This window comes from Erinaceus europaeus, chromosome 3 (assembly GCF_950295315.1).
Source record: "Erinaceus europaeus chromosome 3, mEriEur2.1, whole genome shotgun sequence".
Lineage (NCBI taxonomy): Eukaryota > Metazoa > Chordata > Mammalia > Eulipotyphla > Erinaceidae > Erinaceus > Erinaceus europaeus.
The window spans coordinates 109,520,085-109,542,722 of NC_080164.1; the positions used below are offsets into that span (position 1 = coordinate 109,520,085).

A 22,638-nucleotide genomic window follows, 5' to 3' on the forward strand; every position below is an offset into this window, starting at 1 on the left:
TAAAGAGCTTGCCAGACTCAACAACAAGACAACAAATAACCCCATCCAAAAATGGGGGGAGGACTTGGACAGAATATTCACCACAGAAGAGATCCAAAAGGCCGAGAAACACATGAAAAAATGCTCCAAGTCTCTGATTGTCAGAGAAATGCAAATCAAGACAACAATGAGATATCACTTCACTCCTGTGAGAATGTCACACATCAGAAAAGGTAACAGCAGCAAATGCTGGAGAGGGTGTGGGGTCAAAGGAACCCTCCTGCACTGCTGGTGGGAATGTCAATTGGTCCAACCTCTGTGGAGAACAGTCTGGAGAACTCTCAGAAGGCTAGAAATGGACCTACCCTATGACCCTGCAATTCCCCTCCTGGGGATATATCCTAAGGAACCCAACACATCGATCCAAAAAGATCTGTGTACACATATGTTCTTGGCAGCACAATTTGTAATAGCCAAAACCTGGAAGCAACCCAGGTGTCTAACAACAGATGAGTGGCTGAGAAAGTTGTGGTATATATACACAATGGAATACTACTCAGCTGTAAAAAATGGTGACTTCTCCGTTTTCAGCCGATCTTGGATGGACCTTGAAAAAATCATGTTGAGTGAAAGAAGTCAGAAACAGAAGGATGAATAAGGGATGATCTCACTCTCAGGCCGAAGTTGAAAAACAAGATTAGAAAAGAAAACACAAGTCGAACCTGAAATGGAATTGGAGTATTACACCAAAGTAAAAGACTCTGGGGTGGGTGGGTGGGTGGGGAGAATACAGGTCCATGAAAAATGATGAATGAAATAGTGGGGAATTTAATATTGTTAAATGGGAATCTGGGGAATGTTATGCATGTAAAAAAAAAAAGAAGTAGAAACGCAAAGCAGAAATTGACTGAGTTTGGAGTATGGCACCAAAGTAAGAAAGCAGAAGTATACTAGAGTTTGCAGTGAGTACCCTCCCTAACACTTCCTCTCCACTATTCCAAGCTTTGGGTCCATGATTGCTCAACAATTTGTTTGGCTTTGTATGTTAACTCTCTTTTCAGTCACCAGGTTCCAGATGCCATCAGGATACTTGCCAGGCTTCCCTGGATTGAAGACCCCACCAATGTGTCCTGGAGCTCACCTTCCCCAGAGACCCACCCTACTAGGGAAAGAGAGAGGCAGACTGGGAGTATGGACCGACCAGTCAACGCCCATGTTCAGCGAGGAAGCAATTACAGAAGCCAGACCTTCTACCTTCTGCAACCCTCAATGACCCTGGGTCCATGCTCCCAGAGGGATAGAGAATGGGAAAGCTACTGGGGAGGGGGTGGGATATGGAGATTGGGTGGTGGGAATTGTGTGGAATTGTACCCCTCCTACCCTATGGTTTTTTTAATTAATCCTTTCTTAAATAAAAAAAAAAAGCCAAAAAAAATAATAATAAAAATGGATTTACCCTATAAAAAAATAAAATCTAGATATGGCAAATAGCTCAGCTGGATAGTGTGTCTACACTGCCAATCATATGAGCAGGCTGGAGCCCAGTCCCTGCTACATGGAGGGAGCCTCTGTGATGTGGTGCACCTCAGTCTCTCTCTGAAAAGTCTGACAGGGAACAGTGAAGCCTCAGTGAGGGCTATACCAGGTATTAGCAAGATAGGTCAAATTTTGACTAAAATAAATAAATGATGGACTATCTACCACGTGGAATACAACTCTGCACTCAAACAGATGATACTGTGTCCCTTGAGACAAGATGGATGGAACTGGAAGTGATTATGCTTATTGAAATTAGTATAGAGAGGTGAAATTGGAAGGCTTCACACACATGTGCAATTTAGAAAACTCAAATATATGAATTTGAAGAAGAAGGAAAAAAAAAAAAACAGAAGTAAACACACTATCTGTAAGACTTTGTCAGAACTATGATGGTTACCATTGGGAGGGGACTTCTGTGGGGCACAGAACCTTGTTGGGTGCAGTGTGGAACTCTACCCTGTATTCTTGTAATCCTAGAGACCACTATTAATCACATATTTAAAAAATGGCTTGACAAAAGAAAAAAAAACAGATTAAGAGATAAAGACAGATCTGATTTTTATACAACAAATAGAAATGAGTAGTAATTCTATTTTAATATTTATGTTCAAGAAATATATTATTTCAGGGTCTCTTTAAAATGGTCTTTCATTACTCTACCAAGGGACTTTTTATTTTTTTTAAGAAAGGTAGAATTATCTTTAGGACTTCACATTATTTGAAAAACCAAGATACCCTTAAGTCAAATTCACTTTAGGAGAAATTATGTAAAGTAAGCTTTGATAAGGTATTTATTTTGTAATTTGATTTCAAGGGAAAATAATATGAAATATGTATATTGACCAGGAGCAGCCTTAACAAAGGTTGCTGCCACTGGATTGATGGGAACAAAAAACACCCACAGCAGTGAGTCCCTGGAGGTGTCTCCAGGTTAAAGAGGAGGCTGGGGTGACCGCAGCAGGTGACACTCACCGTACTCACTGTCGTAGAAGATGATGAACTTCTGCCAGGCATACTCAGTCACCACTCTCAGGATGACGTCATTCAGGTAGACAGGCGGGCGTACGGACAGTGTGTAGTCCTCGTTCCTGCTGCTCCGGGTGAGTCCACAGCCGCTCCTTGGGGTTCCGGCTGTGGAGCGCTGAATGAACAGGTGGGGGATGTGCATGGCATCCGCCAAGGACTGCAGGGAGCCCGCGGAAGTGCAGCCAATTGAGCTGACCAGGGCCAGGATTCCTTGATTCATCAGTTCACAGGCTGCAAGAAAGCACAGAGCATGTCAGCGTCAGAGGTGCACCTAGGGTTTCTCTAGTGGAGGTGCAGGGGATTCTCGGGGTGTCATCACACAACTATGGGCTCTGGTTTTAAGAAGGGCCATTAGTCACTTGGAGATCCTTTAGATGGCAGAGTTCTAAAGGAATTCAGTCAAGAACTTCATCATAAGAGCCAGCCAATGGTAAAACCCTGCTGAGCACACGTTTGAGGGCACATGTCATCCTGCTCAAGGACTGGAAGGGGTGAGGGGTAGGAGTTGCAAGGCCCACTTCCCACCTGCAGGGGGGATGCTTCAAAAGTAGAGAAGCAGGTCTGCAGGTGTCTCTCACTCTCCTCTACTGCCCCCTCTCCTCTCAATTTCTCTCTGTCCTATCAAATAAAGAAAAATAATAAAAGAACTTTGTCCTTGTTGCTTACTTAGTTTTGCACAATGCCAATTATACATGAAAAAAATTGAAAGTGGTATTTGTGAATGCCAGTTCCCCCTGCCCCCCTTGGATAGAGACAGAGAAATCTAGAGGGAACAAGGAGGTAGAGAGAATGCACAAGAGGAAGAGAGAAGAGACTGCGACCTGCAGCATTGCTTCATCACTTATGAAGCTCTCCCCTGAAGGTGGGGACCTGGGGCTTGAACCCAGATCCTTGTACACTATAATGGGTGCACTCAACCAGGTGCGCCACCACCTGGCCCCATAAATAACAATAAAAAGGAATGCCAGTTTTTAAAGACATGAGATTAGAATGTAAGTTGAAAATAAACTTCTGAAAGAATCAAGGCCAAATAAATTCAATTTGTGAAGGTCAGTTATAATTGATCCAGTCTTTTACTCTATATTTTAGGCACTTTTTGTATAACATTCTCTGTATTCGAACTGTATTATAGACTGTTTTGTGTAGTTCTTCAAAAGTAGAAAGGAAAATTTAGATGAAATTTTATGAATGCTGAGCATTACTATAGTAATGACATGCCCATAAGCACAAATACATACAAATCAAAATAGATCAGGGCCAGGTGGTGGCACACCTGCTTAAGTGTACCCATTACAGTGCACAAGGACCCAGGTTCAAGCTCATGGTCCCCACTTTCTGAGGGAAAGCTTCATAAGTGGTGAATCAGGGCTACAGGTATGTCTGTCTGTCTCTTTCCCTATCTCCCCCTCCCTTCTTAATTTCTCTCTAATAAGTAAATTTTTAAAACAAACAAAAACAATTAAAATAGATCAAAGTGAACACAATGACTGAAGTTAAGTCAATCAGCACATACAAAATGAATTAATTACAAGAACCTAATTTCAGAAATGAGAGAGGTCAAATAAATGCTCAAGATAGTATCAGGGATAATTGCTTCTTAAAGCATAGCAGATTGCGGCTGAAGTTCCAATGGAAATCACAGACTGCATTCATGACTCATGGATTCAAGACTTGTAAAAAATATGATTAATTTGTAATTAAATTCAAGTATATTAATAAAAAAACAGTCAAATATTTGCTTCATCATCTCAAAGTCTGTTACTGGTGATCTTAGCATGTTGAAACTGTGTAAAGTTTCACTGAAAAGCTTACTCATTTATCACTTACAATAAAGGCTGGAAGACTTCCTTAAGATAAGCAGTTGAGGGTTGCTTCACAAGTGGTGAAGCAGGTCAGCAGGTATCTGTCTTTCTCTCCCCCTCTGTCTTCCCCTCCTCTCTCCAGTTTTCTCTGTCCTATCCAACAACAATGACATCAGTAATAACTACACCAACAAAAAACAACAAGGGAAACAAAAGGGAATAAATATTTTTTAAAAATATAAGCAGTTGAATTCAATATTTAGATTATATGATTAAAATGGTTTAGTAGGGGGGTTGGGCAGTAGTGCACCAGGTTAAGCTCACATACTGAAAAGCTCAAGGAATGATGCAGGGATTCCGGTTTGAGCCCCAGCTCCCCACCTACAGGGGGGTTGCTTTGCAAACAGTGAAGCAAGTCTGCAAGTGTTTCTCTTTCTCTCCTCCTCTCTGGCTTCCCTTCCTCTCTCAATTTCTCTCTGTCTTATACAACAACAACCACCACCACCACCATGGGAAAAAAAAATGGCCACCAGGAGCAGTGGATTCATAGTGCAGGCACTGAGCCCCAGTGATAACCCTGGAGGCAAAAAAAAAAAAAAGTTTAGTAAATACAGTAGTGTGTAAAGACCTACATTGAGAGTGATAAGGTTGTGACAGAATTTTGAGGTCATTGATTCAGTTGCAATACTATATATCCTTTCCCATGTAAACACACACAGGGGTTGTCTATTTTTATCTTCACATTTAGAAACATAAACTAAAAGAAAGCAAAGTCATCTGCTAGTCATTCTCCAGGAGTTAGTTTCTCCAGTGTGTAAGCTGTGATTTCCTCCAATCAACTATGTCACTTCCAATTAACCTCTATTAGTAACAACACTAAGCAAACGCAAGTCAGCTATTATTATATAAATAACTGTACTTTTAGATTTTCTGCTATCTGGAATTATCCATCCTGCTGTACATGTTAGCAAAAAAAAAGTAGTCATTGAGATTTCTCTTTGAAATCCCAACAGAAAGCAGAAAATCCTATCATTGGCTGCTGAGACAATTCAGCTGGGGAAGTGCCTGCCTTGCAGTTACCTCACCAAGATCTAAGCCTCTTCCCCACTACAACTGAGCAGTGTGTGTGTGTGGGGGGGTTTCCAGTACTATGGTGTTTTCGCCTCCCTCTTTCTCTATTTCTCTGCAAAAGTTGACTTACAGTGGTACTGCCAAGGTGGTTATAAAAAGAAAAGAAACAATCCAATAGCAGATCAAAGGTAGTTTAGATATTAGGTAGCTCAGAAGTCAGTTTTAACTGCTATGCCAATTGCCTGGCTAGCATAAAGGCCTCCTGGGCTGATATTCTAAGAAAGACTGAGACACAGACAGAAAGAGCAGCAGCACCACTGTTCTCATGCAGGGAAAGTCTGGGGGAGTGCCTTCTACATTCACAGACACACCTCTCTCTTACAGCAGTGCCTTCTGTAGCTCATAGCTGTCAAGAAAGTACACACTACCTACCCAGAAAGCAAGCAGTCTCTAAGTGATTGTCTGGCCTTAAAACTATATGAAAGCAGCCCAGGAAGTGACCCAGACAGACATGGGTGCATGAGTAAGCATACAGTCTCAAGGCCTACCTTCTCATACTTCTCTCTCTCTATCTCTCTCTCTCTCCTTATTTGCCTCCAGGATTATTGCTGGGGCTCAGTCCTGGCACTGTGTATCCACTGCTCATGGTGGCCATTTTTTTCCCATTGTATTTGATAAGGCAGAGTAAATTGAGAGAGGAGGGGGAGATGGAGAAGGAGAAAGAAAGACACCTGTAGACCTGCTTCACTGCTTGTGAAGCATCCTCCCTGCAGGTGGGGAGAGGGGGATCCTTGCACTTAGCATCATGTGCCCTTAACTGGGTGTGCCAATGCCTGACCCCTCTTCTTACACTTCTCTACCTCTTCCTCTTTGAGAAAGCATGGGGGTAGGAGTGTTGTGTAGATACATATCATGAAGGGATAAGAAACTACTTGCAGATCACTATATATACCATTATCCACCCCCACCGCCCTAATACAATGGTTAAAATAAATAAATCTTTTTAATCCCCTCTGCATAACAAAGAATACTCACAGGGAGGAAACTGGAGACTGACTACTGTTAGGTGTGGTGAGTAGAAACAGTTCCACAATAAGAAAAAGAAGAGCTCACAGCTAAAAAATGATTGCAACTTGCTGACTCAGACAGTGACACAGCCTGAGCACCTTTAAGGATGGATTTGCAAGACAATCCACCAATTTATTTCTTAGTAACTGATACCCATTCTGCCCTATTCTACCAATATCAAACACCAGCTGATGCAGATAAGATACACACAGATTCAATTTGGTTTCAACCTGCTGTGGGAGTCTACATAAAAGGTTAAATAATAAAAATGAATAAATGAAATAAAGACTATAACTCCACAACAGCAGTAGCTGGATTTGGGAAAATTGTGGGGTTATGTGTAAACTTGATAGAGCTTAGGGAAAACTCCCCCCATCCTTGGATGGAGGTCTGAGAAGATACCTCCTTGTAAGTCTCTCTCAATCGAGATGAGCAAAGGGGAAAAATCATCTCTCAGACTTAGTTCTTCCCTTTCAGTTTCTCAAGCCCACAGAAACCTCACTGCCTCTCTCCATTAACTGCAGGTCACATGGCTGCCTGCCTTAAGGTTCATTTAAAGTTCACAGTCACCCAGAGTTCACACAATCACCTCACTTTTGATCACTAGAGAAAGCACACACCTCTCTGACTTCAGTCAGTGAAGCACCAAACTTTATTTCCTTATAGCTTTGATACCTATCATGCTCTGTTTATCTTTACCCTATCTCACCCTGCTGACTTAACCCCTATGTTTCTCTCAAATACCTTTGGATAATTAAGTTGCTTGCATCATGGAGAATAATTGTCTTGACCTTTATGTATCTCATCAATTCCTGTTATACCAGCCCCCTACCATAGGGGCAAGCTGACCTTTAAGAAACCTGTAATTTCTGACATGTTTGAAATATGTTCTTTGTCTGAATTCTTATTTAAACCCACGTTATTCTGCCATTAAACGAATGTTCCAATTCTCCTCAGTTTCTCTCATCTGAATCGAGTCGTCCCTTGAGCGAGGGAGAAACGGTCAGTTTGCCTTCCCTGTTGGACTTCACCTCATGAGAGCACCGGCAGGAAAATAAGGAGCTATGCCAAGAACAGAGGCAAAGCTTGCTGAGATAGTAAACCCTTTGCTCCAAAAACTCCATGCTCTGCTTGTTATAGGATGGCATATTTAGAGTCTTAGCCCCTATATTAACTATGTGGTTGATTTGACTAGTGACACTAGTGCAGTGTCTAAATAGCATTTGGAAGACCACAGCGTGTCTACAGGAGCATCACCATTTTTTTAAATTGTAAAACTGTAAATTAAGGGGGGGTTCGGTGATGGTGCATGTAGTACAATCACATAGTATGAAGCGCAAGGACATGAGCAAGGATTCGAGTCTATCTTTCTCTCTCCCTCTCTCTCGCCCCCTCTTCTCTCAATTTGTCTCTGTCCTATCCAATAAAATGGGGAAAAAATGGCCACCAGGAGCAGTGAATTCATAGTGCTGGCACTGAGCCCCAGTGATAACCCTGGAGGTAAAAATAATAACAATAATAAAATAAAATAAGTCAAGGATGCTCATACGGTATATTTCTCTGCCAGTATTATTTCAAGACCTGTGTTGAGTTACAAGCATACAGAACATACTGAATAGTTTGTTGGTTTCTGTGACTCCAGCTGTTTCAAATCTAACACTCTCAAAGATGTTTAGAGCCTGTACTAACTGCTGAAAGCACACCTTTTTTAGTTTTTTTTTTTCCTGTTTTTAAATAGTAATTGCAATCAGCAACACTTTCACCCTTTTTGGTCATTCAGCAGTTATGGAAATGAAGTTGCTGTCTAAATGTATAAATTTAAGCCAAACGATGTGTATGTACATTTTCTCTTACAGAGAGGAATCGAACCAGACTTTTTCATAATAAGTAAAATGAGATTAAAAATAAATTTAGGGGGTCTTTTTATGCAGTAAGGACTCAGTGAAATCTTTTCACCATCCTTCTTAAAATTACTTCTTCCTCGAACAGTCAATGCCCAGCCCATGTTCAGCAGGGAAGCAATTACGAAAGTCAGACCTTCCATCCCACAATGACCTTGGGTCCATACTCCCAAAGGGATAAAGAATAGGAAAGCTATCAGGGGAGGGTATGGGATATGGAGATCTGGTGGTGGAAATTGTGTGGAGTTGTACCCCTCTTATCCTATGGTTTTGCTAATGTCTCCTATTTTAAATAAATAAATAAAAGAAATTACTTCTTCCCTGAGATTATTTATTTATTTATTTGTGGATTTCTACGGATCAGTTTGTCCTGATATTGCCTCTGTCAATGATTTAGAGGCATATGAAGACTTTAGCACATTCCATTGATTCTTCCATACATATTTCCCAGCATTTATCTGACTGCCAGGAACCTCTCTGGAGATTAGAAAAGGTAAATGGGAGGTTTGATGCTGACACAAGTCCCTGTCTGGCCATTCCTACATCTCCCAATTCTTCTGATGATCTCATGTCGAAGTGGAGTTCTCAAAAATAAAAACAAAAGACCAAGCTACTCCCAGAGGTTCTGTTTTATTCATTCCAGATGAGGAGTCATATACTTGCATTATTAGATATTCTTTCTTGCATGTTCTAATGTGTTACCCATTCTTTGAGACATTAGTCTGGGAATGTTGTTTCTGAAGAGAAGAGAGAGGGAGGAGAGAGAAATGGGAGAGGAGAGAGAGAGAGAGAGAGAGAGAGAGAGATGAAAGGGAGAGGGAGAGGGAGAGAGAGAAAGAGAGAGAGGGAGAGGGAGAGGGAGAGAGGAGGTAGTTTTGCCACTGGAGCTCAGTGCCTGCACAGCTCCACTGCTGCCAGTGGTCACTTTTTGCCTTTCCTCCTGATAGAGAGGAGAGACAAGAGAGAGAAAAAGTGGTGCTCCAATCTTATGCATATACAAACTGTTGTATTTACTGTGGAATGTAAAACATTAATTCCCCAATAAAGAAATTTAAAAAAAAAAGTGGTGCTCCACTCCAATGTTTGTGAACTATCACTCTTGCAGGTGTTCCCAGGTGGTTGCCCAGGACTAGAACCCGGGCCCTTACAGGTGGTCCCATGTGTGCTTCACCAGGTGAGCCACCTGCAGCTGCAGAACACCAAATGCTGGTTGATTTTCCCCTTGTCTTTTTTTCTTTCAATAATTTTGTTGACAGTGTGGTTGAAACCAGATAGTGAACTTTCCAAGTGTTCTGAATTTCTTAGCTTGTTACTATAGAAGTTACTCAGCATCACAGCACTCCACTAAGTTGACCTTTACTTTCTTTTTTGTCAAATAATGAAACTGAAAACACATCACCCTTTCAGTTCCTCCTATTTAGATACAATACAACAAATACTCAGTTAAAATGCATCTGGCCTATATTCAGCACAAGACCCTATGTGACCTCTGCATCCTTGTAGGTCTGAGATCACATTCTGTGGTCATGGTTAGGAACATTCCAGGCTGCGCTAATTTTGGACCAATCTTCTCAGGTAGAAGGTAGAGTATGCTGTCCAACTTCCCTTCAGAGAATGGAACATTCCCTACCATTATTGATCCACATTGAGGACAAGGTCCTATGGGGGCCCACAAAGGGATCCACTGAGTTGTTTCTGATAGAGATGACCAGTGACAGTAGCCAGAGGGATCTGTTAGAGGTCTAGGTGCATCGTGTCTGTGTGGGAACCTGGGGGCTACCTGACTATGTTCCCAGGTGATGCGGTAGCCTGATAGTGACTAAAGAGTCATCATTAAAGTATGCAGATCCAACCAATGGGGTTTACAGTTAACAATATTTATATACTTTCCCACAGTTTGGAGCTACTTTCTTCCCTGATCCAGCTTTCTAGTCCCTTTTCCAACTATTACACAATCTCCCCAGACAATAACCTGAGTCCACCTGCAAATCAGATGTCAGGAAAAAGCAAAAACTAATAAAGTCATGGGCCTTCTGGAATATACCTAAAATAGATCTACTACCTTTTTCCAAAATGGAGACCCCAAATCTTCATCTGCAATATTCTTACCCTTAGGTTCATGATTAGTCAACAATTTGTTCTGCATTATATCTTAACTTTTATTCAGCCACCAGGTTCCAAATGATACTATGATGCCAACCCAACTCCCTTGGGCAGATGTCCCCACCAATGTGTCTTGGAGCCCAGCCTCCCCAGATCCCTGCCCCACTAGAGAAAGAGAGAGACAGGCTGGAAGTATGAATAAACCTGCCAACTTCATGTTCAGTTGAGAAGCAATTACAGAAGCCAGACCTTCCACCTTCTGCACCCCACAATGATCCTGGGTCCATGCTCCCAGAGAGATAAAGAATAGGGAAGATATCAAGGGAGGGGATTGTATATTGAGCTCTGGGGGTAGACATTGTGTGGAAATACACCCCTCTTATCCTGTAGTCTTGTCAATATTTCCATTTTACAAATTAAAAAATGCATCTGGCTTCTGTATAATGTTCTCACAGCTCACAGGTGTTATCTCATTTTTTAAAATATTTATTTATTTTATTTTTGAGAGAGATGCAGAGAGAGAGAGAAAAAAAAAAAACACCAGAGCACTGCTCAGCTCTGGCTTATGGTGGTGTGGGGGATTGAACCTGGGACTTTGGAGTCTCATGCATCATAGTCTGTTTGCATAACCATTATGCTATATCCCCCACCCTCATTTTTTTTTTTACTAGAGCATTTATTAGCTATTGGTTATGGTGGTATGGGGTATTGAACCTGGAACTTGAGGCATCATATTAAGTGAAAAAAGTCAAAAAGAGAAGCACAAATACTGGCTGACATCTTATAGATAGAACTTAAGAAACAAGGGTAGACTGGAAAAAAATTGAAATTTAACTCAGTGCTGTGCATTGCACCAAAGCAAGGAATTCTGGGAAAAGGGGGTAAGAAAGGGGTGAAAAGGTTGGAGTCATGGTGCATGATGGTGGGAAAGGACCCAAGTTGGGAGAGAGAGAGTGTGTTGAAGACATCTGTCATGGGGAGATGAGATATTGTACCTATGTGTCAACAACTACACTGTAAAAGATTAACCTTCATAAAAAAAGATAAAAAGAAAAATGTGTCTAAATTTAAAATTTCACATTTACAATCAGGACATCATTCAATATAATGGTTTGGCTTTTTCAAGAAATTAATTCATTAATATTAAATTTTACCATCAAAAACCTCTTGTGAATAAGACAATGCTAATACAATAAGCTTTAGGTGGAAGATAAGATTTTAATTTTTCTACAACAGCTAACCATAATTTAATTTTTTCCATTCATTCATTGGTGAATCACAAGCATAATGTGAAGAATCATTTTCTATCCAATAAAAAACAAATAGCTTTCTTTTTACATTTGAATGAATATAATAGTAATAAAATTTAATCAGCCTACCTGATGAATGAATATAATAGTAATAAAATTTAATCAGCTCCCTGCCAAAATTGGGCCCCCTGACAGAGATCCCAAACTTGGGTCTGAAGGCAGACCAGCTAAAATACGAAGAGATTCGTCAAGAGATTGCAACCTACAATTCCTAGAAGTGGAGCTGTGTGGGAGGCCACCTCCGGATGGTGACCCCCCCCAACAACTAAGACAGTATAGATCTAAATTTGTGTTTAAAATGACATGTCTTCGTAACAAAGGTTTCTCTCCTTGTGTATTAAAGACCATGTTTATGTGTGTGTTTAAAGTTTGGTAAACATTAACTTTAAGGTTAAAAATGCAACTTTAAGGCTATATTCTTACCAGACAGAATTAAATGAAAAAGGTTTTCAACATAGTTCTCATCAAGGTAAAATTAAGTTACATTTAAAGTCTGAGTTAAAAATTAGTTAAAAATCAATATATTTTAACTAAGTTAGTCTATATAAAAAAAAAAAAACCTGTGCACACCTAGGTTGTGTCTGCATCTTGAATGGGTGTAACAAAAGGTTAGACTTATTGATATGTAAAATTCTCAAATTCCTTCTCAATTAAAAACGTTAGATTGTGCTATGGTTATGCTAATGATTCTCATGCATGAGGATTTTTCTTTCCATGCTTCTTATGTTTACCTTTCCACATTCTATTGTTTAAACTTTAAACAACCTTAAAATTATACTAAAAAAGACTTCCAATTGTAATAGAGTTATCAATTGTGATAAACTTCTAACCTACTACAAGTTTTGTTTCATAGTAAGTAAATAGCAGCTGTCAAGTTCTCTACAGAAAAGCAGAATTCCGATGGCTGACATTCCCCATCGAGACAGACGTACAACAATTCACCCCCTGGCAATTATTCGGTGGACATCTGCTTTGGACTGGCACTTCTATCGGACTTACTGGTACACAAAGACTGACTGCAGCCAGCTGCCTTGGGACTCTAGGCCATCCCCCCCATGCTAGGTAGTGCCCACAGGAAAAAAAAAATGCCTGTCGAGGCAAAAGCCCACAGAGGCAGCAAAGGTTCTTTAGCTGATAAAGCTTTGCCCACAGAGGCAAAAAATGGCCCCCTCAGGCCTTCCTTTGGCAGCACACTGGTTCTTGTTGCTTGCTTACATGTTCCTCCATGTTTGTGCCAATTTCTTTTTTGAAAATGCCTGTATGATATAGGTTTCTGTTCACCCCACATTCCTGATACTATGGTCATTTAGTTAAAAGGAAAGGGGGGAATTGTTGCTATGTTTCACATTGGTTTGGTCTCACTCTCCCCCTGCCAGGAGAATTGGTTTGGCCCTTGCTAGTTTCGCACCTCTTTCTCCCCGCCCCCTATGCTATGTAGTTCGGGAGTTCTTGGTGCAGCCGCCAGAGGAGAAGGAGGCAGGAGAGATCTGTGTGGTGTTTGGTTTGGGTTAGTTTATGAATCGTTGTTTGTGAATAAAGAAATACAGTTTCCCGGCCCAGCCGTGTGTCCCCAAGTCTCTGTCTGCCGCCAGGAAGCTAGCCTGGCCTGCTGGAGCCCTGAATTTTAATGACAATGTGATATATAAAGGTTGGGATTATTTTACCGCCCTCAATCACACCAAGACTAACTAGCTTGAATGCAAGCTCAGACCTACAGGGATACAGAGGTTATACTCAAATCAATGGGATTAACAGTTAACAATATTTATGTACTTTTCTCCTATTTGGGAGTTACTCTCTTCCCTGATGCAGCTTTCTAGTTCTATTTCCAACTCTGACACCATCTTGCCAGACAATACCTTGGGCCCACTTGCATGCTAGCTGCCAGGCTCAGGCAAAAATTAGTAGTCATGGGCCCCTTGAAATATACCTAAAATAGACCTACTAGATTTTTATAAAATGGAGCCCCCAAATCTCATCTGCTATATTATTGCCTTTAGGTTCCTGATTATTTACCATGATGCCAACCTGACTTGCCTGGGCAGAGGACCTCACCAGTGTGTCCTGAAACCCCACCTCTCCAGAGCCCTGCCCCACTAGAGAAAGGGAGAGACAGGCTGGGAGTATAGACTGACCTGCCAATGCCCATGTTAAGCAGAGAAGCAATTACAGAAGCCAGACATTCCACCTTCTACATTCCATAATGATCCTGGGTCCATACTCCCAGAGAGTTAAAGAATGCGAAAGCTATCAGGGGAGGGGATGGGATACGGAGCTCTGGTGGTGGGAATTGTATCCCTCTTATCCTATGGTCTTGTCAGTGTTCCCATTTTATAAGTAAAAAAAAAACAAAAAAACTAAAAAAAAAAAAAAAAAAAAGAAAGCTTTCAAGGGAGGGTATGGGATATAGAGCTCTGGTAGTGGGAATTGTGTGATATTGTGCCCTCATTATCATATTACTACCTGCAGGAGGATAGCTTTGTGAGTGGTGAAGCAGGGCTGCAGGTATCTCTGTCTCTCTCCTCTATCACCCCCTTTACTCTTTGCTGCCTCTATCCAATGAATAAATAAAGATAATAAAAACAGTAAGGAAAAAAATCATGGAAATTATTTTTTTTTAAAAAAAAAGGTCTGGTTACCATCCATCAAATAAATGTAAGTGAGATTCTCAATAAAACAACCTTTCGTATACTCTCTTCTACTGACTTGCTTGGTGCTAACAATCTTTTTTTTTTACCCTTGCTGTTTTATTGTTGTAGTTATTATTGTTGTTGTTGTTGAAGATGATGTCATCATTGTTGGATAGGACAGAGAGAAATGGAGAGAGGAGGGGAAGACAGAGTTGGGAAATAAAGAGAAACATCTGCAGACCTGCGTCATCGCCTGTGAAAAAAAAAAAAAAGCACCCTTTCAGTCATTTAAGGCCAACATGGACCTTCCACTGTCAGTCATGATATAACCCTGCGGCAGACTAAACTTTTTTTGTCTGTTTTATTTATTTTTTTTCAATTTATAAAATAAAAAATATTGGCAAGAACATAGGATAATAAGGGCACAATACCACACTATCAGACCTCTACATCCCATGGAGACAGGGATCTGTTTGAGGTCTGGGCCCATCATGTCTGTCTGGGAATCCCAGGACTCTCTGACTAGAGCCCCAGGAGATGAGGTGGCCAGGTAGTAACCAAAAGAGCCACCATTGAAGTGTGCTGATCTCTTGCCCTTATCCAGCTTTTATAGTCCTTACTTTGGGCATACTAAACTTTTAACCTAACACCTATTATTAGTCATTTTATTTTTCCATTTATATATAACAACCTGGTGCATAAAAGCTATTATTACTCTCATTTTCCAGGAAGAGAACTAGTTCAGTGTAAATAAATGGACTGTCCAAATTTAATAGCTTTACTAAATGACAGAGATGGGATATTCAAAGTTGGCACAGACTTCAATACCTTCAGAAACAAGGAAGCAACCACTTTTTAAAAAAAAATTTATATGTATTTATTTATTCCCTTTTTTGTTGTCCTTGTTGTTTTATTGTTGTAGTTATTATTGATGTCATTGTTGTTGGATAGGACAGAGAAATAAGGAGAGAGGAGGGAAGACAGAGAGGGGAAGAGAAAGATAGATACCTGCAAACCTGCTTCACTGCCTGTGATGAGACTCCCCTGCTTGTGGGGAGTCGGGGGATTGAACTGGCATCCTTACACCGGTCCTTGTGCTTTGCACCACGTATGCTTAACCTGTTGCGTTACCGCCTGGCTCCCGCAAAAACTTCATTATGGGGAGTCAGGCGGTAGCACAGTGGGTTAAGCTCATAGAGCACGAAATGCCAAGGATGGCGTAAGGATCTGGGTCGAGCCCCCAGCTCCCCCCCTAACCCCGCAGAGGCAGGTGGTGAAGCAGGTCTGCAGGTCTCTTTCTCTCCCCATCTGTCTCTCTTCCTCTCTCGATTTCTCTCTGCCCTATTCAACGACAGCAACAACAACAATAATAATAACCACAACAATGATAAAACATCAAGGGCAACAAAAGAGGAAAAAATGGTCTCCAAGAGCAGTGGATTCCTGGTGCAGGCACCAAGCCCCGGCAATAACTCTGGAGGCAAAAAAACCCCAAAACTTTATTATGCAGACAGTGTTCCCTCTATTTCTCTCTGTCTCTATCAAAAGAAAAAAAATGTGGGGCCAGGCAGTGGCACACTGTTATGCACACATTATAGTGCACCAGGACCCAGGTTCAAGCCCCTAGTCCCCACATGCAGGGAGAAAGCTTCATAAGTGGTGAAACAGGGCTACAGGTGTCTTTCTGTCCCTTTCTTTTGCCTCTATCTCCCCCACCCCTCTTGATTTCTCTCTGTCTCTATGCAATAATAAAAATGAATAAAATATTTTTTAATTGAAAATGATCTTCAGAAGATTTTTAATGACTATTGTACAACTAAATATACCAGCTTTTATTTCAGAAGTGTTTCATTTCATATCATTTTTAGAATGGTCTTATCCCCATGCCTATGGACATAAGTGATTGGTTTATACATAATATCCAAAACAACATTTTTTTCTGCCTCAGAGTCCATTAGTGATTAGCAGGTGTGGAAGACATTGCACTAGTACCTTGTTTAATTTGACTCATAATGAAAATGTGATCTTGCCTATAGAATTCCATATAGCAAAAAAGAGAATAAAACATAATTTTGACAAAATAACCCACATCATGTCTGTTTTAAAAAGTTTCCATCATAATTAAAATTATTAAGAATTTTATTATTTTATTACTATCCCCTATAATGTACAAAATACTACATAATTGATGACTACTATAATAGAACTACTAATCACATATATCTATTAAAAACTTATAACAGCAGATTCTAAATATAGAAGCTTTTATTCTTTTTTTCAAGATGAGTGGCAGGACATTTAACAAGGTCTGGCAAATGATAGTTCCCAAAATAAGAATAAGAAAGATATTTGTAGAGCATATAAGATATTTAGTCCTGCAAAAGTGGACAGAAAATAAGATTTTCCTCAGTCTGGCTCTGTCTTTAGTAAGACTTTCTGTGTCACTTTCTCAGACTCTGAATGCCCAGGCTTAGTAGTTGTCTTCAATAATTCCTTCTCTCTTTTTTCCCATACACCCCATTCACATATAGTTTGATTAATCCTCATTGTTAAATCCATCTTCTTGTTACTCATTATTAAATCACTAATTTAAAAAAAGGAAAAGAAAGAATCCAAACTCTTAAAATAATGGACAGCACACTTTGAGTCCTGGCTACTATGTACTTTTGTGCTGACCATCAGTTACTATCTCTGGCTATTATATGTTCCAATCATTTCAATGCTGTCCTACCAACACACTATCTTCCCATTCTCCAAGCACGTTACTTTTTCAGCCCTCTAAATTATCTAACGATTACATGTATTATTATATAAATGTGGTTTAGACTCATAGCTATTGGGTCTTAAATGCTCCACACTAACTTCTTAAGATTGAAGGGGATTAAGACAGGGGAAAACACCACAGCACTGAAGTCTCCCTGAGTACTCTTGTCCTCAGTATGATTTGTCATCAACTGGAAACAAGGTCATAAGCAAAGCAGTGATAATTGCCCACATGATATATTCCCTACAGTCCCAGTTTTGATGTCTAACACTGAATCTTATTAGGAAGAAATGAGGTGTGTATCTTCAGTGAACTCATTCTTCTGAAAATTTTTCTAAGTGATACTTTAGAAATAGTCATTGAGCAGGCTTTTCCTTTACCTTGTTATATTTATAGTTAAGCACTTTACATACAAATATTGTGGATGCTATTTTTTACTTTAATGTCCATTATTTCCTAAGACAAAATCTCTATCAACTTGTTGCATATGGAGTTTGTGTGTCCATTATTTATTTTCCCAGAGCATGGTGCAGCTCTGCAGATGGTGGTGCTGGGGACTGACCCTGGGACTTCAGAGCCTCAGGCATGAAAGGCTTTTGCAGAACCATGATGCTGTCTGTTGGGAACATGTGTAAGCCTGATAGAGCTTAGGGAGAACCACCCCCATCTTTGGATGGAGGTCTGAGAAGATAACCTCTTGGTAAGTCTCTCTCAACCGAGGTGAGCATAAGGGGGGAAACTCAGACTTGGTTCTTTCCTTCTTGACTCTCAGGCCCACAGAAACCTCAATACTTCCCTCCATTAACTGCAAGTCACATGGCCACAGATTCACTTATTCAAAGTCACCTTCTGATCACAGGAGAACACACCTTATCACATACTTCATCACACACCTCAGACCCCAGACAAGAGAAATTCCAAACTATATGGCTTTTTGATAATATCTTCTCTCTGTCTCACCCTATGGGTTTAACCCCTATGCTTCTCTCAAATACCTTTGGATAATTAAGTTGCTTGTGTCATGGAGAATAACTGTCTTGTATCTCATCAATTCCTGTCATACCATCCCCCTACCTTACGGGCATGCTGACTGTTAAAAGACCTGTAATTTCTGACATATTTCAACAATAATTACCTCCATTGCTTTTCTATTTTACTCATGTACACTTTGCTAATAAACGAACTCTAGGATTCTGGGATTCTAGGACTCAGATTCTAGGCACGCTAAGAGTCCCCTGGTGTCTTTTACTTCGTGTCACCCCTGTCATGAGCTAGAAAGAACCAGCCCGTTACCTTTCCCCTGGAGACCACCCTGCCGGAGAGAGAGAGAGATACCCCGAAAGCTGTCTTCCCAACTCATCAGGAGTTTGCAAGAAGAAATTTTACTAAGTTCATAGGTCAGATCTGTTTTCATTTCTGTAGATTCTATTGAATATATATTTTTCTTTATGTAGACATCCAGGCACCCTGCAAATATGAGTTCTTCTTCTGTGTGTTCTTCTGTGATCAGAAGGTGACTTTGAATAAGTGAATCTGTGGCCATGTGGCCTGCAGTTAATGGAGGGAAGTATTGGGGTTTCTGTGGGCCTGAGAGTCAAGAAGGAAAGAACCAAGTCTGAGTTTCCCCCCTTATGCTCACCTCTGTTGAGAGAGACTTACCAAGAGGTTATCTTCTCAGACCTCCATCCAAAGATGGGGGTGGTTCACCATAAGCTCTATATTATATATTAAATATGTTATATGGCTTCTTTGGATCGACCTTCCAGTGGTGCATCCCGTGAGTACCCATTCATTGGGGAAACTGACGATTCTTCCTAGCCAACTGAATCCACATGGATCCCAGTCACTTTCAAAGCCATTAACTGGCTACGGAAGAAGGGCAAACGCTAGAAGAAGAAGATGGCTTCTTTTCCAATTTCCATGACACTTGAACTTTCATGACTTACTGTACAGGCTAGTATCAACATAATGTTGAGTGCAATGTTAGAGCAGCCACTGTTCTCTTTTGGGAATATATTTAATTTGTGACAATTAACTATGTTGTAACATGTATGATTATTATTATTATTTTGAAGCTGAAGAAATTCCCATTCTAGTCCTACTTTGTTGAATTTTACCAGAAGAGAATGTTGGATTTTGTCAGAAAGATTTTCATTTGTCTCCAGAGTTATTGCTGGGGCTTGGTACCTGCACTACAAATCCACAACTCCTGGAGGCCTTTTTTTTTTAAAAATATTTATTTATTTACCCTTTTGTTGCCATTTTTTATTGTTGTTGTAGTTATTACTGTTGTTGTTATTATGTCATCATTGTTATATAGGACAGAGAAAGAGGAGGGGAAGACAGGGAGAGATAGAATAGGGAAATTTCCAGTGGAGGGAATGGGACACAGAACTCTGATGTTGGGAACTGTATGGAATTGTAGCCCTCTTATCTTAGAACCTCATTAATCATTATTAAATCACTAATAAAAAATAAAAACATAAAAAATACACCATGACAATTCAGACAATCCAATATTTATCCAAGTGAGCAATTTTGCTAGCCTGACATTTGTACACATTCAATGGAATAAAAGATACTGAGTTATATACTTAAAAAAAAAAAAGACTATGAGTGTGAAGGGATAGATGACATTAAGTATTTCACTCAGCTTTCTGTCTTTCTGTGTAAATGCAATGACAGTCACTTCTGTTTTGCTTTTTTTTTTTTTTTTTTAACCAGAGCACTTCTCAGCTCTAAATTATGGTGGTGTGGGGGATTGAACCTGGGACTTGAGAGCCTCAGGCATGAAAGTCTCTTTGCATAACCATTATGCTATATCCCCACCCGACAGTCACTTCTTTAAACCCAGAAGAGTTCTACAAGTGTGGTAGGGCAGCATCTCAAAGTTAGCGCATAGAATTATCAGGGAAAATTATAAGTTCATAGGATCTGTGAAGTCTGAGATATTTTATAAGCATTTGTATAGATACGTCTAAATTTCATGAAGTAGATCTGGGTGAAAGGCATTGACTTTCTAGTGCTAAGACTGAAACCATGAACTGACCACTCAACAATCATTATTTCCATTGTCTTTGCTGACATAACTCCAGTGCAAGGGAGGGATAAAAAAAATTACAACAACTATAGTTTAAAAGAGAGAAAGAAAAACATACACTATATTCATGTGGCAACAGTTATCTTGTAAATAATTCTCTCCTAAATAAAATGATAAAGCATGCTCAGGATACACTTGGTATGCAAAATACTTCAATGGTTCTAAAAGGCACGTGTACAAATTAGCTTGCAATAAATTAGAATATTTAATTCAGACTTAGAAACAACAATCTCCATAAATAATTCTGCTATAGTAATGTATCAAACACAATCTTTTATTTGCTAGTCTGTAAAGACTTTTGAAAAGTCTGAAATTTTATTTAATTAAAATAATCTTTTGCATGGTATATGTGTTTTTGATGATTTAAAACTAACCAGAAAAATTTCACTCTGGTTTTAAATGAATTAAAGTGGCTATCTGCATAACTTATGGTAGCACTATAAAACAAATATTTTTCCAGGCTGGGAGTATGGATCGACATGCTAACAACCATATCTAGAGGAAAAGTAATTACAGAAGCCAGAACTCCCATCTTCTGTACTCAATAAAGATCCTAGGTCCATACTCCCAGTGGAGGAGGAGTGGTAGGGGGAAGAAGACCAGGACTCTGAACTCCAACTCCATCAGGACCCAAAGAGAGAAAAGAAAAAAAAAAGGATAAACATTTGGACATATTAGCAGGTGTAGGTGTGACTTGGAAAGCAAGAGGAGATAAGACCATGGGAAAAAATGAGCAAATATATACGCATATACATAGCTGTAAAAATAATAACCCATGTGCAAAGCACAAAGACCGGTGTAAGGATCCTAGTTCGAGCCCCCAGCTTCCAACCTACAGGGGAGTCGCTTCACAAGGGGTGAAGCAGGTCTGCAGGTATCTGTCTTTCTCTCCTCCTCTCTGTCTTCCCCCTCCTCTATTTCTCTCTGTCCTATCCAACAACGATGATAACAATAATAACTAAAACAATAAACCAAGGGCAACAAAAAGGAATAAATAAATATTTTTAAAAAATAATAATAGTAACCCATATCTGTAACCTTAGGAGAACTGCTATAGTTTCCAATGGAGGGATTGGGGATTCAGAACTCTGGTGGTGGGAATGATGCAGAGTTGTACTTGTGATTTTGTAAATCAATGTTAAATAGCTAATAATTTTTTTTAAAAAAACATGTTTTTCTAACGTAGTACATTTCAATTCATAGCAAAATGATTTCATCCCCCACCCCCTCAATCTTTAATCTGTTGTTTGAACTTATGATGTGATTAAAAACATATTTTTGGGCAACTAGAGCCAAGATTCCAGCTATCCATTCATGAGTTCCCACTGTCATCATCTATGGATAATCCCATTTCACTTAGCATGAAATGCACTAGGGTTTATTTATTCTCTTCCAGGAAGTAATCTTTTCCCATCTGTTGTTGGTTATCACATTCTAATTTCACTAATAATGCCTTTCAATATTATCGGAAGCATTTCTATTTCTGGGGGAAAGCTGGTCATGTACTTCACAGAGTTCTGGAACAGTGCAGAAGGTCAGAAACACTGTTGAATAGTTACTTTGGACACTACTAACAGCAATTATGAAGTGAAAGGAGAGAATTCCTGAAAAGTATGGTGTAACATTTGTAGCAAACTTTTAACAAAAGACAGCTTTTCACAAAGTCTTTTGCATGATTTTTGCTAAGCCACTGCACACCTTGCTGCACTGCCTTGTATTCAAGTCCTTGACAAAGATTCTCCTTGTGCTATTCACTTACAAAGATGGTATTTCTTCCAATGCAAAATAGTGAACACACACACACACACACACACATATATATATAACTTACAGGACTACCTTCTAGGTATTGACAGATTTTGAAAATATAGGGAGCTGATGGTGGTTCACAAATGTATCCATGAACAAGGACCTAGGTTTAAGTCTCATTTCCATACCTTTAAGGCAAGACTTGAGGTCTTGGGGCTCAATGTGACGTACCACTATAAGGCAGAGGTCATCAGATAAACAAGCAGATTTTACTTATATCCCTGTCATGATTCAGTGTCAGGATATTATTGTTGTGGTAGTGGTTATTATTTTTTTATCTCTGGGATTCACCACTTTGAGGTGATTTTTCAGATAGAGACAGAATCAAATAGCCCAGGTCCAAGCCCCTGGTCCCCACTTACAGGGGGAAAGCTTCACAAGCCACATAGCAGGGGCTACAGGTGTCTTATCTCTTTACCTCTCTATCTCCTCTTCCTCTCTCAATTTCTGTTTCTATCCAATAAAAAAATAAGTAAGAGACAATCAGTCAAAGAAAGACTAAAGAAATGGTAACTTCTGGGAGTCAGGAGTGGCGC

General features: G+C 39.9%; 1 protein-coding gene across 1 annotated transcript in view; it reads right to left on the minus strand.

The window, feature by feature from the left end:
* The window catches only part of GRID2 (glutamate ionotropic receptor delta type subunit 2), a 1,638,698-nt gene that overhangs the window by 817,732 nt on the left and 798,328 nt on the right, over positions 1–22,638 (minus strand). Inside the window, exon 3 of the mRNA XM_060188447.1 lies at positions 2,491–2,775. Within this exon, the coding sequence (XP_060044430.1) occupies positions 2,491–2,775 (285 nt within the window). The remainder of the gene's footprint in view (positions 1–2,490; positions 2,776–22,638) is intronic.